At 38.2% G+C, this 18308-nt stretch overlaps 2 protein-coding genes across 7 annotated transcripts; both read right to left on the bottom strand.

The window, feature by feature from the left end:
• Window positions 1–370: 370 nt before the first annotated feature.
• LOC135640990 (uncharacterized) lies at window positions 371–5379 on the bottom strand. Of its 6 annotated transcripts, none has more exons than XM_065155914.1 (5): window positions 4029–5379; window positions 3791–3864; window positions 3550–3614; window positions 1301–2195; window positions 371–942 (listed from the first exon to the last, which is right to left on the bottom strand). In XM_065155914.1, exons 4-5 carry the CDS (start codon window positions 2137–2139, stop codon window positions 759–761), a joined length of 1023 nt encoding a protein of 340 aa, XP_065011986.1. In that variant the 5' UTR covers window positions 2140–2195; window positions 3550–3614; window positions 3791–3864; window positions 4029–5379; the 3' UTR covers window positions 371–758. The 6 variants fall into 6 exon arrangements, with proteins under 6 accessions (XP_065011986.1, XP_065011987.1, XP_065011988.1 ...); XM_065155915.1 differs by having other exon boundaries at window positions 3853–3935; XM_065155916.1 differs by lacking the exon at window positions 3550–3614 and having other exon boundaries at window positions 3853–3935.
• Window positions 5380–5520: 141 nt separating this feature from the next.
• On the bottom strand, window positions 5521–17500 carry LOC103986991 (uncharacterized). The gene is made up of 7 exons (XM_009405161.3): window positions 17044–17500; window positions 14436–14554; window positions 14117–14302; window positions 13931–14026; window positions 13784–13855; window positions 12317–12433; window positions 5521–6973 (listed from the first exon to the last, which is right to left on the bottom strand). The coding sequence occupies exons 1-7, from the start codon at window positions 17366–17368 to the stop codon at window positions 5789–5791; spliced, it is 2100 nt and encodes a 699-aa protein (XP_009403436.2). The 5' UTR covers window positions 17369–17500; the 3' UTR covers window positions 5521–5788.
• Window positions 17501–18308: the final 808 nt, after the last annotated feature.

An 18308-nucleotide genomic window follows, 5' to 3' on the forward strand; every position in this document is an offset into this window, starting at 1 on the left:
TACATGTGTGAGATTTTAATTCAAACCTTTGCTGTATTCTGAATCATCTTGAGAGAATGTGCACAAGATTGCTAGTAATCACCATCACAATTCTGATCTTTTAGAACTTTCCACCATTGTCCATCCAGTTGGCCAGGTTGAGAAGTAGAACTGTAACCACAAGATAGAGGCTCCATGGAAGGTTAGAGAGAATACCAGCTTGTTGACTCCACCATCTCTCCACTATGCATCAATCTACCAGTGCTAAAAAGAAAATAAATGGATTTTGAGAGTTTATGAAGGCCTCAAACACAGCCATCGCCATCGGAGTATTCACCATAAATCTACAAGAGAATTACAGGGGAAAAAAAAAGAAAAAACAAATTCACCATATAGAAAATTCAGCCAGAAAAATAGGTTGCATGAGAGAACAAAGTAGCATATAATTTAGCAAACGATTACAAGTTTTCGAGACTCCTAATTAACGAGTCAGTCTTAAATCCCACATGTATATATGCATATCATTTCTTCCATTTTGGCATCAAAGTAAAAGGTTTATCCATCCAACTTCACCATTTGTCTGCCATGAAAGAGACATCCTGATGTTTTTCTCTCAGAGAAATACACAATGAATTACATTCTTTTCCATGTTTGATGGATCAGCCAAAGTAATATCTGAACACAATTAGCTTATCCTAATTCATCAATTCACATGGAAAGAAGTGGATGAACCACATAGAATTTAAAGGAATAATCAGGTTGCTTTATTGCTCACTAAGTCAGCAACGTGATGAGCAACAAGAAAAGCACGAAAGCCACGTCTTTTGGGCAGCAACTGGTTCTTCTTTTGGAGGCTCTGCTTCTTGATGCTCTGTTTGTGGTAGAGGCTGCTCGAGCTGTTCCTTTTGAAATGCAGGACGCACTGATTCTTTCACAGACCCATTTCTTCCTTCAGCAGTCAATCTGAGACAGCCAAGTGATCACTTTTAGAAGAGGAAAAATCAATTTTACACAGACATCTAAATTTCATAGCCAAGTCATCCCAAGATGCATCAAATAGAAAAATTGATCCTAACCAAAACCCTAACAATTCCCTCTTAAGATGCTACATTGAGCAAATGCAATAACAGCTGCAACATATAGAAAAGCTTGAATTGTATCAGTTTCAGTACGTCAAGTTGTGTTTCATAAGGATTAAGATGATATTAATGGACCCCACAACCATGCTACTTTCAGATTGTGAATGCATTGTCAACTCAATGTATTCATATGTATATTTATAAGTATCAGTTTTATGACGGAGGGTGAGAGAAGTACATACATTGGAAATGCAAAAGAACGATAGCTGTTCACACTGCCACCATCAGAAAACTGAGATGTGCTATCAGAATGACGAATACCATCAGTTGCACGAGATTTGTCATTTTCAGCATTCTCCTCGATGGTTGTCTTTAAAACATCATCCTTCATAGCTTCATCATTTGCTGCTCCGTATTCAACTGTTTGTTGTAAACCAGGTCCTGCTCTACGTTTTGTGGGGGTAATGTCAGCCATGGGAGAAATTGGAGGATAACCATCCAATTGGCTACCATATAAGCCGGTCAGATCTCCAGACTTTCCCATATGGATACTGAACAACGATTCATTAGAAGCCACGCTCCATTCCATTGGTGTAGTGGACTTTGTCCTTGCGAATACAGAAGAAGGTATCCTATTTGGATCAGGGACATCTGATCTATACATTGATTGAACCGGAGGAGACTGCTTTGTTCCAGCATTGCCAGAATTATCAGATCCAGGACTGCCATTAGAATCATAGGAAGAGAATGATATTTCTGTTGGCCCTTTACTTGAGCCTAGACCTGCTTCTACTTGTGTATTTTCCACACGAAGTGAAGGTTGCAAGTCGTTTCTTTGCATCTCATGAACAACTGCCATTGGCTTGCCAAGCTCACTTGCATCTAACTGGAAGAATTCCTCCTCTGATGAAGTGCTTGAAGAAGAGGAATTTGAGCATGATCTTTCTTTCACAGTTTTAGGCTTAATTGCTGGCTTGGGCAGATCAGGGTTATCAACCTTGACACCGGAAATACCAGCCTTTTCATGCCCTTGATTTGCATTGTAATATTCAGAACTTTCTCTCCCATGTTCAGAATCCATAAGCAATGTCTGAATCAGGTCTTAAAGTTCCACATTACAGCATCAAGCAAATATTTCTGTTGAAAATAAAAAAAAAAATTGATTCTCTGCTAACTTGTAGATGAAACCTATAAATGCTTAATGAGACAAAAAAAAGCTAGAGAATGTAAATAGAAACTTTTTTGGTGCTTATTGTATTAAGATCATAAAGCAAAACAGCAGTAAAAAATTACCAAATTGATAACAGATAAGTGGCTTAGGATCATGCACACAGAATCACAAAACACTAGAAACTTTGTAAATGTGTTGCCTTTCACATGTGACTGTAGTATCAAAATTATTGATATTTTGAAAATGTGTTGCCTTTAAGAACTGAGATAACTGATGAATCTATTCTAAAGAAGTCACTAATTTATCACTCAGCTGCTTCTAATTGCACAATATCAACCTTCACAATTCTTTCCCTAGTTCACAGGAGCCATATAGTTTTGTAAACAAAAGGGCGTACCTAGTGTAAACAAGGTGGGGTATGGGAAGGGTCAATTATGTAACCTTACCTTCAAATATTTAAAGATGTTATTTCCGTGACTCGAACCCTGGTCTCCCAAATATATGGTTGTCCTTTTCTCAGCATACAAAAAAAAAAAGAAAAGAAAAAGAAAATGCAAGATGTAACACTTAAGAGGAAGCATTTAAAAGGAAAATATATCTGGAACTACAACAGATAGAGATAAATGAATACCTAACATGGATCAGATGGACTACCTTATATTATCATTAATGAATTGGAAATGGACTTCCCACTGGTGGTAGATAATCATGGATGAATTTTTCTAATTCCAATTACTGAAGCATGTGACTACTCCGATCATCTTACAAATAAGAAACTTTTGAAACAAGCCCAATATGAAATCCATAAATGCTTCATAACAGAATGGTTGCAAAATACAGGAGTGAAGTGTGTTGTGATATAAGAAATTCAGAAGATCATAGAACAGACAGATAAAATGATGCAATCTGTGCACTTACAAGAGCACATATGGTGACTTCGAAGAAGCTAAGGGAGGCTTGAGCGTATTATTAAGAACACAAAGCTACTAATCTTTATTTAAGCTATTGCAGTTAGTCTACTTTTCGTTAATCAACACTTGATGCCAAGACAACAACGATCCAAAATATGACTGGGATAACCCAAACGCCACACATTTCCTTGATTTAACTTCTGCAAGCCTGAACTCATGAACATACTATTCATGATTTCAGAATTTTACATTATATCGGTTTGACCTCTGATTCAATGGTACGAACAACCATTTTTCCTTTGATCATGATTTTGCAAAGGATTTAATCAAGAACATCTTAAAAGTGCATCAACATGAATGAACCGCCTACCAAGGCACATTATGAAAGGATCAAAGTACGAAACCTTACCCTCTTGACTCCCAGCTAGAAGCAATCTTATCGTGGCACCAAGGCTTGTTGTCTATTCAAGGCATCTTATAAAGCAGAAGTTTTGAGACATACAAAATCATAAAATCAATATCAGATGAAAACTAAAAAAAATTGCAAACTAAGATACTTTGAAGATTAGAGAGAGAGAGAGAGAGAGAGAGAGAGAGATCCAGAATCAACACAAAAGAAGTATGAGTTGATAAGAGTAATAAAAAAACACCTTCGGCATAATTCCACCAAACAAAAAGGTAATAAAAATCTCAGAAGGGCTGCAAAAAGTACCTCGAACGGAGCCTGATTCACAAAAACAATGACAATAAGCGAAAAAGAAAAGACAGTGCGTCCTCCTCCTCCGCCTTCCCTCTCTGAGAGGAAAACAGAGCAGGATGACTGCCTATAATTGGCAAAGAAGAATGATAAGAACCTATTGGAAACAAAGCCGAAAAGAAAAACCGAACCTTTACCCAAAATAGTGCGAAGACATCCTCTTGCAGATCTCCGTCGGGCGCAAATCACGGGATGCCCTCCGCGGCCAACCATCGAACCACACCCCTTCTTCGTTCTTCCCCTACGTTTCCTTTCCCGAGTCCATTCACGGTGGATTCTTTTGCCGCTGCGACCACCGCCGCGACTAGGAGTGTCCTCTGACTCATCCATTGCCGCCACGATCGCCGCCCGGTCCCCTCTCCTCCCAGCCGCTCTCCCGGCATTAACTCCCTTCTCCGCCTTACCTGCTCAAGTGATATTGAATTCTATCGGTGCTTTCCCGATTAGCCGTATTGTGAAGATGCAGGCGCTTTCTTTCCGTTGATTGCTCGGCCAAATCATAATACTTCTATTGGCACCCCAGATCTAACAGAACAATCAAACCTTTCCCGCTCCGCTTGGTCCTCTGTTGCTTGTTTACTCAAACTCTCGCAATACTACTTACTCGCTGAGCACATCGAGGTTCATCGCCGGACTTTGAGCTCTAGGGCGAGTATGAAGTCAAGTAAGAGAATCATATATGGCAAGCAAGTTAAGGTACCAGTAACAACAAATGAGGACGGAGGCGGAACTCTTCTATAAGGTCAAGCCAAACACACAAAGCAAAGGGATGATGGTCTTGTGCCAACTGTATCTTTCTGCTTGAGCACAGGGTTTTCACCAACTATATCTTTCTACTTGAGCTCGTCTTGCGCCAGCTATATCTTTCTGCTCGAGCTCTTCCCGAGTTTCCCAAAGCTCTTAGCGAACGAAGGGGGAAAGCATATCCATCCCTCACTCGCATTCTCCGGAACGAGCAGAAAGCCACACGGTGATCATCCGGTTTCGTTTGTAAAGAACCAAACCATTAAGGCCGTATCCGGTCCGTACAGGATTTATATGTCGGGTGCATGTTTCGATCGGGTTCTCTGAGATGATGGCAGCAGCTGGCCAGTTTTTTTTTTTGGGAACCATGAGAGCGCAACACTGGCAAAACCATCAAAGAAAGTACTGAAAGAACAGCGAATTGGTGCACCAGTCCTCCAAAGAGGGATGGCGAGCCCAATTGCCACTCCAAGCATAGATTCACGATAGCCAAAAGCATTGCGAGCCACAATGATATCATCTGATGAACTTTGGTCGCTAAGCATTTCATTACTCCCAAGCCAAAAGCATTCCAGCTCATGAGGCCTGCGTTGACATTAGATAACATAAAGCACAAGAGAAGCATACAGAACAGCGAAATAAAATGCAGGCAACTAATCAGCCTTAATAGACAGACTGACAGTTTGGTGTTTTCCTGTTATCAACCTTAGAAGCATCAGGAAACTGGATATATATATATCAGTGAACCAATGTAACCTAAATGCTTCACCTTTCACTGCAGCAGAAAAGCCTCCTTTTTGCAGCTCAAAAAGAGACTGCAATTCAGCAAAATCGTCTTTAGACACCCAAAAACGGCCCATCATTTCCATGGAAAGCTAATTAGAAAATGGTGCTGCTGATGCGTGATGTGATAATCTGATCTCAAATACCCAAGTTACATTGCTAGGTTCTCATATGACAGTTCACTCAGCATTTTATGGGTAAGAATAGACAGTCTACATACTTACCATTGGTCCGATAATCCAAATTGCAAGACATCATAAGAAAAACCAAGTCCAAAGTGCCAGAATTGATAACTCCTAGATATCGCCTGAGCAAAATACAGACCAGTCCACAAGAGGAAGTCCTACAGATGACTTACCAGACTTCAAGTCGGGGGTGCCTTGCTCGCTGCTGCACCAGTTGAAACAGCAGGTGCAGCAGCAGATGCATCATAGGTCCCATGCGCAGCAGCATTGTCATTAGAGTATGCAGGAGGCTGCGCATAGCCACCACCAGCATAAGAGTCACCATATGATTGTTGCTGTTGCTGACCATAACCTGGTTGGTTATGCGTTTGGACTCCATACGACTGTTGTTGCCCATAACCAGATTGTGAGGTTGGAGGTTGACCATAACCCGATTGCACAGGAGCACCCTGCATATAGCCAGATGGAGTAGACAGAGCCTGTTGTTGACCCTGTCCATAAACAGCCTGAGTACCTGGCGGCTTCTGGACCTGAGAAGGCTGCCCATAACTAGGTGCCGCTGCTTGGCCATATCCAGTCATAGCAGGGGGTTGACTCCCATATCCTGGCTGTGACGTTGGGGGAATGCCATATCCAGATGGCGATGTTGCCTGGGCAGGATAGCTAGCAGCGCTGTTATTTATTGGTTGACCTGTGTACCCTTGGACGTCAGAAGGTTGACTTGATGGAGCTTGTTGAGTTGGAGGTGCTTGAGCAGACACACCCTGAGTACCATATGCAGAGGCAGATCCATCCTGAGAGAGGTTAGTCATTGATCCATAGCTAGGTGTTGAACCATAGCTCTGTTGATCATACCCAGTCTGGACATTTGGTGCAGGCTGAGAATATCCAGTTTGAGGTGCAGGAGCACTATAACCACTAGAATATCCATCCTGTCCATAACTTTGTTGTTGGCCAACAGTTGTCTGAGAGTAAGAAGCATCACCATAAGACACTTGTCCATAATTGTAACTTGTGTTTCCAGCAGGTGCAGAAGATCCCCCATAAGGTTGTTGCTGCAGCTGAGATTGTTGGCTGTAGTAATCATATCCAGTACCTGGTGCAGCTTGCTGACCAGGCTGATTGGATGTTTGGTCCCACCCAGAAGAGAAACCAGTAGACGAGGGTGGAGGATATCCTGCATAAGGTGGCTGAGGTACATTATACTGAGGTGGTTGACCAGGATAAGCTCCTGGTGGCATGTAACCATAACCAGGTTGCTGCATGGGGGGTGTGCCAGCAGGACCCCAACTTGTTTGAGGACGAGGTGGATGGTAGCCTTGCTGAGGATACCCTCCAGCCATAGCTGGATTCCTGACACGATTCTGCATGTACATTTTACTTGATGTGAATTTATGTAATTTTTGCATGCGTATAGCTCAAAAAAGAACATCTGAGTCAAACAAAGAATTTAACAAAAGCACAATAAACAAAGAGAATTACGAAGCAATGTGATGAATGATACAAACAATTGATTAAAATGAAGAAGGCCATCAACTTACCATACCAGGAAGAAACAATTTCAAGGTACATTGAATGCTCACCTATCTTCTCTTCACATGAGAACCTAATGGACTAGCAGCAGTCGACATATCTAGACAAATAGTCTGAACAAAAGCAACATGTAGTGCCACAGCTAACAAAAGGTTTCAAATTTGAGGCAAAAGAACTATCAGAGTGGCATAGTCGCAGCCAACTGATTCCATTCAACCAGTTGATAAGGATTATGGAGATTAAGATATTCAACATGATAATCTAATATGAAATTATACATGGCAGGCACCTTGCAAAATTCTCATCAGGAAGGAAACCATTACTTTCTGTGTTAGTTCTCAAAAAGCACATACTAAATATAAAACATACAGCAACAATGGTTGCCAAATAAAAAAATATGACAAGAAGAAGGTCGTACAGCCAAGGTACACTATCACAAAATATAGAGGTTAGGCCAGGTAACAAAAAATGCAAAGAAAAATTGCTTGCGGTTGATCAATGTTAAAAGAAGAAAACAAAGATCAAATATATTAAGATGAAAGCACAACATAAGAATGTATACAAATTGCAGCAGCCCAAGTTGTTGGAAAAGCTTGTAAACCATGGAAGAAAGACTTTTCAAATTTAGACATAATCGCATCTTAAAGTAAAAACATAAGCATGTCTAAAAAAGTTAAAAGTTGCTTGCAGTTGATCAATGTTAAAAGAAGTATAAATGAAGATCAAATATATTAAGATGAAAGCCAAACATAAGCATGTCGACAAATTGCAGCAGCCCAAGTTCTAGGAAAAGCTTGTAAACCGTGGAAGTAAGACATTTCAAATTTACACATAATTGCATTCTGCTTTGTGCTGGAAAGCATCGTATTGCTATATGTGTCTTTATAATGAAAAGATCACTTCGGCAAAATTATCTTAATAAGCATGTCCAAAATATGTAGCACACGAGTTCTAGGAGAAATTTGTCAATATGAATACCTCTTTTTTATCGTCTCCTCAAGCATCTGAACATGCAATGGCATCACATGGCGAAGGCATGCCACTATGTAATGATTTATTCACAGACTAGCAAAACATTACAGTAGAAGACTCTATTGTAAATATTTACTACAGAGATAATCCTCTATGTTAGATAAAATTTAAATATATACTGATTTATACAAAATTTAACACACAGAAGATTTAGGCAAGATTCCCTTGCAGTTATAAATAAAAATACACTCTGCGTGTGGAAAATTAACTTGCACTTGATTTCAATGACACTGACGCAGACCATGCATTGAGACCACTCAGCCTGCAGTTTGCCCCTACAAGAAACAGGGATCCCAGAGTCTGAAAATTATCCAGATCCAACTGGAGAACAGAGGGCCAACGCTATTATAACCAATATTTTTGGAGTTAAAGTATACAGTTTAGTAGTAGTTATTATAACATCAAATGCAGGGTAAGACTACGAAACATAATCAAATGACACAAAGAACCTCGAGCTTCATCATGAAAAGAAGACTAGATAACAATTCCAATAACCATCCAGAAAGCAATTAAGCTTGCAGGATCCCTCTATACATTAGCTAACAATTACAAGAAATTGAGGCTCAATACCATACCAGTGACAAGCCAACAAAGACCAAAATGGAATTGCCTACACCCTCGCACAATGTTGGAGCACCAACACAAGCTATACTCCTACAATTACCATATTTCTCAAAAAACAAAGCTCAAAACAAGAAGTGTAAGTCAGAACCCATCCTTTCATTCAATAGCCAAAAGATTGGCCAGAACATTTAATCTGAGCAAACCATACTAATATGATACATACACACACATATATATATACATACAAACACACACATACATATATATGCATATACATATATACATATACGTATATATATACATATATATATAATGATGCAAACCATATTAGAAATATGAATCCAACAAGGATATAAATAAAATGACTGAACAGGTTCAGAAGTCAACAAATAAGCAGCAAAGATAAGCAAGAAAACTTCAACCTTAAGTATTACAGAATCAGAATCTCATAACTATGTGTATTCCAACATGAATAAGTCAAGTGTTTATAGAAATTTGAGAAATTGGCAAAACAAAAGCAATGGACGTGGAAAAATGGCAGGTGCCTCAAAATTATGTTCCCTTGTAAATCTGGTAAGACAAATTATAACCACTCTTTTGGATAGTGGAACATTTTTCAGATTGTAAACAATTACAAAACCAATCTCTGCATTGTCAACACTAGTCAAAATATCCTGATGCAAGTGTAGCCCCAAGTTATTGTGCACTCCAAGATTTGGCACTGATCATTGTGTCAAATTAAAAAAGAAGTTAAAACAAAAGAAACTGATACAGGCAGAATAAAGTATATGTTAATCTTTACCAAGGATTTAACAAAATTCTGCTTTGCATTTTAGTTGCATAAACAGTCAGTATGGTGTTACCGTGCATTTTAAAGTATCTTCAATAAAAAAGAATATAAAATGACAGTTACAGGAAATATATACAGATCGTGTAAAATAAGGACACAGCAAGCAAGCATGATCTTCGTCCATTAACTGGTCTAGAGACAATGCAACAATCTCAAACGTAGAATTTTATTGTTCTAATAGTGATTGCTGTACTGCCTGAAACGGTATGGTACGGGCTGTACATACCGGTCTGGGCAAGGACCGAAACATGGACCGTCCACGTTTCGAGCGATCCGATTAAAATAGTAAAACAAAATCAAAAAATGGTGGGTGCCAATCCATTTCAGTGTTAAAAAAGAAAAAAACAAATTAGGACTCGCGAACGCAAGCCCCCTTCTCGCATACGATGCTGAAGTGCTCACCACTGCCACTGCAGCAGCGCTGCCTCTTCGCCACTGTGATGCTGCCGCTACCACTGCTTTCCAGGTACACTGTCGCTGCCGCTACCACTGATCCTCCACTGCCCCTTCCTCTTCACCCTCTTTTTCTTCCTCGTCAAAACGTCGAAACACCAATACGCATTGGCATACCGTGTCAATACACCGATACAAACCGATACATCCCATTCCAATAGATTGCTGAAACTAGTCCGATACCCGAAAAGGAAAACCTTGGTTCTAATATCTAGATAGACCAAGGAATTAGCTAGAGTAGTGTTATCCAGTTCGAGAATCCCTAATTTCCAAAGCCGGAAACATAAGGACCATAGCATATATTAGCCAAGAATATTCATAGTGGAAGCAACATTCCTGTCAAGCTGAAAACAAGTATATATATATATATATATACAGATATACAATAACAATGAAGCGCACAGCAAAAGAGACCTCATTTAAGAAAGAAGTTAGTACTAAGAAGACTTTCTCCTAGGTTGGTCTTTACTCTTTAGAATGTCCTTTTACTTTAATGTAACAAGTAGAAGATCAGTGCTTTTAAAGGTCGAAGGCTGTTAAACACAAGCAGAGCACAAACTTATTTCTTATTAACTTTCTTCACATTTTCATTTTATATTTTCAATTTTTCTAAACTGCGCCACTTTTTTTCACTTGGAGTTTTTATGGAACAAGCTGCTAAACAGCAGAACTGCAATTATTATGTATCAGCAGAGAACTGTAGAGATCAAATTTTGCTGCATTTTAGAACAAGTCTGCCTATGCCTTTACATTATCACTAGCATCAGTTCAGAAGTGCACTAAAAAGTGTAGAATCTTGCGTGCTTCAGCCACCATTTATTGTTCTTTTAAGGGGGAAAAATCAGAAGTGCATCAAGTAGACTTAGGCTTTATGGAAAAAAAGGAAGAATATGAAAATCCAAAATGTTAATATGAATTTTATAGTCACATTCCATCCTTACCGGTCGGTGCAAACCAGTACTTGATGGTTTCAGTGCAAACAGGTATACACACTAGGCCGTTTCACTCAGATTGGTCCAAGGCACTACTTAATGCTAAGTACACCTATCGTATACCAATAACAAGTTTGTATCAGGAAGTATCAATACCTGAATCTGAGAAAGAGCAAACCCAATACACAAGGCACCTTCCAATGCAGGAAGTACCATTATTTGAATCCTATAAACCCTAAGCCTCTCTCCCAGTCCCATCTTACTCACTGCTGCCATTCTCCCCTCCCTTACTGCCATCATTCGCTGTTGACCACCATGCCAACAGGAGCAGCGCGACTTTTCTCCTAACTAGTTGCTACCCTCCCTGTCCCTCACTGCTCATCCTGTTCCTCAGTGCTGTATCCAGACACTCTACCAACACCACCTACCACCACCCACTGCACCATCCAGCACAGACTCATACCTAAAAAATAGTATAAATTGATGTACAATACCAAACCAAGATTTAATCCTTGATGTGAAGATTGTACTGCAACATGTCGATCAGATAGAGCATAAAGATCAACCAACTAACCAAATAAAAAAAACTAATGGAAAGAGCAAAAGGGAACTGCCAAAACATAGACTACAACTACAGTCATTTACCCCAATAAGAAAAGATATACAAGCACTACACTCAAGAAAGCACAATTGTATTGCAGTAGGAATAATGGAAAAGAAATAAACAAAAGTTTAACAGAATCATAGTTCTTCTGACGACAGTTTCTAGATATAGGTCTTTGATTAACTTGGAAAATACCTCAAAATATAAGAAACTTAAGTACCTTTAATAAAGACACATAACTAAGATGTACATAACCAAAACAAGATAATTGAATATTTTAAATGGAATATAAGCACATGTTCTAACAGAAGTAAAGAAAAAAAGAATGAAAAGAAGAAAACAGTGATTCTTAAATAGATACTGATTAAAAATAAAAAGTTACTATTTAGGTATTATGCTGGAATGTAGAACCAAAAGAAACTGTATATGTTACCAAAACTTAACTGAACAAATACAAAAAATAATAAGAAAAGGTGTCATTTAGATAGCTTAGTCAATTAATGGCCTAAATATATAAGTTCTAACATAAGCATTATCCACAACCCGGAGTAACTGCATAACCACTTGTTGAAAGTTATTCAAACAGCTTATGACATAGAATAAGCCCTGGCAGGACTGAGAAGATAATTCGAATGTATAGACAGAAATTCAATCAGTTTAAAGTACAATATAGAATCCTGAAACATACATCCAACTAGCAAAGTTCCTTTTTAAAGATGGAAATTCTGAATTATCATACCTCACTAATAACTTCATTGACCAACTGTTTTGCTGCTTCAATCTGCTCCTTTGTGCCATCTATATACACTGTTCTTTCGTTTGATGTATCACCAGGTGGCAGATGCAGAGGTATCACCTACAACCAAATATATCAAGTTTGTTACAGTTATACCACACATGCAAAAATATCACTCAAAATCAAAATGCATCATTTGGCATTATATATCAAGCAGCAAAGCAGCAGCAGAGGCCAACATCAAACCCTCAAGACTTTAAAACACAAATATACAGAAGCTAAACATCTTTAAAACTTAAAAGTCATTAGTTGTTTATATAAAAAGGAAGCCAAGACACAAAAATATAGATAAGGGTGTTCTTAGTTCTGAGGTGTAAAAATAACCAAGGATCAGAAGCAAATGCAATGAGTCAGATAAAACTTTACGCCTTGCTATAATACAAAACCTATCAAACATAGTAGAGATTCAATCCGATCATTGATCATTAAGAACAGTTATTCAAGGACACATATGTTTTGTGATAAGCATGCCCAGGTATGATGTTGTGCAAATAACAAGGACTCAAAGCAAATCCAAAGATAATTTCTGAAAAACAACACTACACTATCATGACTTCAATATTCAATCTCTGTGCATGATAAACAAGGTGTTAAAATGACATCAAATAAATCCAGCAAAAGTTCCAAAAAGTTCTCAAACTGAACAACAAACAAAATGAGCACCTCTGAGAAAGCAATTTAATAACTAATCGGAAATTGTAAGCTTGATTAGTACATTATAAGGTTAAAACTTATCATCAACTTGCTCAGTGTGAGTCACCATAAACATTATGGTTAGTTAAAAAAACATTTTCCATTTGACTAGTGAACAAATCTCCTAACCAGAAAAGAACCAAGGATGTGTTCGGCATCGTATTTGTTTTATTTACTTTAAAAATAAGATTTTCAAACAACACTTATGTTCTCTTGATGCTTCTTTATTTTTGGAAATTTTGCCTGAATTACAATTTTAGATTTTTTAGATACCCCAATTTCCCATTAGAATTTCCTTTCCCTGCTTAAAAATGATGCCCTACTTTCCTCTAAATTGTATTAGGTAATAATAGTGGCATGCTTTCTTTTTAAAAAAAACTAGTAGAAGTTTCTTACTTTGGATATTTAGAAAATAATTAACTACTTTCTATAACAATAAACAAAAAATAATATTTTTTTTGCAAAAGGTAAGCGACGAAAGTGAGATTCAAACTCAAGACCTTGTGATAAACTATCAAGATTTTTACTAACTAAGTTACCTAACACCTTCAACAAATTAAACTTATCATAGATATTTTTAACATTTTACTTCAAAAAAATGTAAATGCAACCTAAAATTCTTGATTACTGCATTTTTTGTAAGATCTAAGCTTTGGTTGGAAGATGAATGATGCTAAAAGAAGAAGATAAACAATCAACGAAGACAACAATGCTAACCTGGATGCGTGCACCAGACCTAGCTTGCATATTTTTGATAGTCTCACCACCTTTACCAATCACCAGACCAACCTGAAATAAAAGATCAAAACTGCAGAATCAATTCAAGGAACAGCTGTAACACAATGATATCAAATAATAATTTACCTTGTTGTTTGGAACTTTCATTTGAAATTGCTCTGCACCCGCTTGAACACCACCATGTTTCCGAGCCGCAATGACGCCAGAAGCCCCAGCATCAGCCTAGGTATTTTACATAAAGTACAATATAACAGGAAAATACATCAGCTACCATACTAATCATTCTACCTATAAAGAACACTCCAATAGTACCTCAGCAAGCACATCATTAATTAATTGCTCGGCCCGACTAATCTGTTCAGAAGTACCCATAAGTTCTACTGATCTAGTCTGCGAATTAGGATCTGCATCCATGTCTCTAGTTACTTGAATCTTTGCTCCTGATTGAGCCTGAAGATATTTAATCGTCTCTCCACTTTTGCCAATGATCACACCAACCTAAGACAACCCACGACATTGAAGCAAATACAGAATCTCCAGAAAAGTCATATAGCACACAAATGTGTTACTTAATATTTTGTCACATCGTGTAGATAACTAAAGCCAGCACACAATCAAAAGGAAAGCATACCCTTCCATTCGGAATTTCAATCTTTTTGCTTGAACCTTGATAACCATACACGGGAACTGACTGGGAAGTCATGCCAATTTGAGAAGGTATTGGCTGATTCAGAGACTTCTGTGTATGGTCTGATAAATATGGAAAAGTCAGGCACCAAACGTCACAGTTAAGGAGTAGGCAAATATGAACGATAGAAATTTTCCACTATAAAAAGATGATTGAAAATATATGGCATTATTTAGTGAGAATTATCAAGTATAATACAAGGGTAAAATAAAATAATTAAGTATCTAAATCAAACGATTAAGCTTATTTAGAAAGCACAAGAACTAAGCACAACTGACCTTAAAGTTCCAGCTATTATTTGCAAAAATCATCAGGGATATAGAGATCCAGATTTGGAACCTTATAATGTTTCTTGAGAAGGAATCATAAACTCATATTCCAGTTGACTTTTATTCATCAACATGGTAGAACTCGGCAGATATACTTTGCTAGTGTTAGATCATTTGGTAGAATGTGTTGATTTTTAATCACCATTTGATTTGTATACTGCATAAAGCTCGATTGTTACAACATGAAAAGTCTGTGTTTAAAAAATTAAATGCATATATTTCATCTAACCGTTTGCAGCTAGCATTTAGTGACAGCACAAGATTTATATGTTTCATGACTTGTCTTGCATGTTCCAAGTGTAGCACAATGGTCAGTCTATATCAGATTGATTCAAACCTAATCTACATCAGATTGATTTAAACCAATTCATCATGGCTGAGAGGTTTTATAACAGCACTAGGCACATTTTTCAGTTATTTCTAGGGCTTAAGTTGCATGTTCAATAAATGCCCACAGCTTCATTTTCCTCAGTCAACTGAAGATTGAGATAAATAATCCCAAAACATAAAACAACTGAACAAACAATATATGGGGCAATAATCTGAGTCAACGATTTTAAAGGATATAGATATTTATATGGCTTGGCTTGCATCTTTAATCAAGGCCCACAATCAGGTTAATTCTTCTACAGTTTAGTTGACTGAAGCCCGTAAATAGATAAATCATTCAGGGCAAAAAGCAATCAACAAATAATATGAGGTGAAAATCTCAATCAAAAAATTGAAGGATATTACTTCTGCTGCCAAGTATCTATTAATAATTTGTTTGGGCAACCCTATGAAGTTTTGCAACAAACGAAACAAACTGTTCATGATGGCAGCTGAACCATCGGGCTTGGCAGAGTCAGAAAAGTTATTGACAGCAATTGTTCCTGCTTTGGCTAGAGTTTCAACATTTGAGGACTCAAGTTGGCACTTCTTAGGTTACTCGTATGCATCTGGCTCTCAAAATGAAAATTGCAATTGATGGTGTCACAAATATATGGCACAAATCAGGAACACAAGCAGGAGGTTTTCTGTACAGACCAGCTGTAACACAAATTCTACAAACAAAAACATTAGCCATGATACATCCAGATAGCCTAGCAGAGCTTAAAATGGTCAACAAAATCTGATTTATATCTTCTTCAAATGGCATGAAGCAAGAAATCAGAAAAACACAACTTTTGTCACTAAAATAAAGAAACAATACAAAAAATAAATAAATAGTTTACTCAAAAAAATAAGCTAGAAAATTGGAGTATTCTGTCTTTATACGTGGAACGAATTGAGAGAAATAGCGAGCATCAATATAGAATTGGTTTAATATATGATTTTCAGGATACAAAATCCCTGGATTGAAAACCATGTACATCAAGAAAACAACACGATAAAGCAAAAAGCACAAAGAAATATGGACTCCACGCCATAAAAACCCTAGCCCTCAACCTGTTGAACTTCAACTTCTGAAGTCTTGTTGATGTCGAAGATGGAAATGGTCAAGGAATCAAAGAATAGGCATATTGGTGTGGATTGAATCACTGTTTCTCAAACTGGCTAAATCCTTAAACCTACAATCGCTTTAGCAATTTGGCAGGGCAGGATGAACAGTTTGCATGGTTTCATCAGATTGTGAAATACACCAACTCCTATCATGTGAACGTATCAGGCCAAGGGGCAGTCACCATTCAACCTTGTTCAAGTGGCCTCAGGAATACCAATGAAATCTTTAAATGAGAAAGTTGCCTAAAAGAGGGAATCTTCGAGAACAAACGAGGGTTGATGCAGGCATATAACATGGGGAGGAGACACAACCAAGAATTTGGTCGTGAAACTGCCAATATGTTCCGTTCTATCCCTTATTGGTTGTTAGTCCATTACCTGTGTTCACATCTCCTCTCGCTAGCTCCTATTTTCGGGCTCTGTTTGCATAACAAGTTATGGAGAAGAGAGAAAACGAAAGAGAGTAAGAAAGACGAAGGAAAACACAATCTTTTCTCTCGTTTGCTTCGTTAAGACATGAGAAGGGAGGCCCTTCATGCATTCTTAAAGATCAAAAGCCGGACAGATTGCCTGTGAAACCCTAAATCGAAGACCAAGAAGTTAACAAGAACGACACAATCAAGCACAAAGCACAATAAATGCCAACTCAGCCTACACATCAGAACTGTGATGCCAAAGCTGTCATAGAGGGAAGGGAAAAGATGCACTAAAACATACAGATCCAGGACGACAACAATTACCGGTAGCAGAGGAACTGAACCCCTTGTCCCTCGAATCATCCGCACCCCCGCCGTTGTCGACCCTGGGGCGCTTGGCCTCGGCGTCGCTGAAGAGCCTCGCGGCGATTTCCTGGGCACGCTGCTTGGCGAGCTGGATCCCATCGAGGGGCGGCGGTACGCTGTTGTAGGACGCCGGTGGGGGGGGGCCGTCGGGGGACGGCGAGGCGATCGGCGCTGAGAAGCCCGTGGGACGCCTAGCGGGCGGCGAGGGGCCGGCACCGGCGGCCGGATCGTCGAACTTTCGCTTGTTGTCGGGTCGAGAAGAGTAGTGGAATTCGTCGGCCATGGAAGGCGGCCGGTGTTGGCAGAGCTCGACAGAGCGCGTGAATGAGAGACGGATATCGAAACCCTAAGCGCAGGGTAAGAGGGCAGAGTATTTATGCTGCGACTGCAGCCCGCCGCGAAGCTTAGGGGGCGAGCGATTCCGTGTGCGGCGGATGAGCACGCTGATATCGGTATGCCGTACCGGTTTAGTATTCGTATTCTGCGTCTGATCTAAAACGAGCGGTTCCGATGTGATGATCGAGGGTGATGATTTTTTTGTGTTTTCACAAGGTTTTACGAAGACTGTAAGATTGTGTTCAACATAAATCAGGACATGTTCCATCTTACCAATTATTATTGTATATAAATATGTATATATATATGTATATGTGATTGTGTTGAATTTGAATTTTCTTTTTCTAAAATTAGCTCTGCAAGGAGAAGGAATCATATTCCTTGAGAATGAAGGAAATTTTGAATATTAAGGTTTAGTTATTGAAATAATGTGGATATAAGGAGAGTGAGAAAGAGGTATGAAAAATAATTGTGAAGTATTTGATTTTCTAAATTGATGTAAAGTTTCGAACCATATTAATATTAAGGTTTAGCTTTCTAATTTTATTTTTTTTATTTGTTAATCTTTATGATTTTTCACTTGGTTTCGGAAATATTCTTTTTTTTTAACAAAATGATATCAAAGCTCAAAGGTTCGATGCTTAAATATTTAATAAAGATGAGTGATGAATATTGAAATAAGCATGAAGCATGGTATATTCTTTTTAGAACATATAAAAATAGATAAAATTATCACTAAGGGAGAGATTGTTGGGTTGGTATATTCGTACAATGAATCATAGTACGAAAATAGCTCATTTTGAATTAAAAAAAATTAAATTTAAGATTTAATTATTCTATAAATATCTTATATATATCTCTATATAAATTTTTTAAAATATAATATG

This window comes from Musa acuminata, chromosome BXJ3-6 (assembly GCF_036884655.1).
Source record: "Musa acuminata AAA Group cultivar baxijiao chromosome BXJ3-6, Cavendish_Baxijiao_AAA, whole genome shotgun sequence".
Classification (NCBI taxonomy): domain Eukaryota; kingdom Viridiplantae; phylum Streptophyta; class Magnoliopsida; order Zingiberales; family Musaceae; genus Musa; species Musa acuminata.

Bases quoted from the DNA above. Each gene is read 5' to 3' on its own strand.
- LOC135640990 (XM_065155918.1), bottom strand. From the start codon at position 2,139: ATGGATTCTGAACATGGGAGAGAAAGTTCTGAATATTACAATGCAAAT. The intron at 943-1,300 runs GTATGTACTTCT...TGGCTGTCTCAG, and splicing joins CGTTCTTTTGCATTTCCAAT to ATTGACTGCTGAAGGAAGAA.
- LOC103986991 (XM_009405161.3), bottom strand. From the start codon at position 17,368: ATGGCCGACGAATTCCACTACTCTTCTCGACCCGACAACAAGCGAAAG. The intron at 14,027-14,116 runs GTACTATTGGAG...TAAAATACCTAG, and splicing joins TTAATGATGTGCTTGCTGAG to GCTGATGCTGGGGCTTCTGG. The intron at 12,434-13,783 runs GTTAGCATTGTT...ATTTGGTTGTAG, and splicing joins GGTCTGGTGCACGCATCCAG to GTGATACCTCTGCATCTGCC.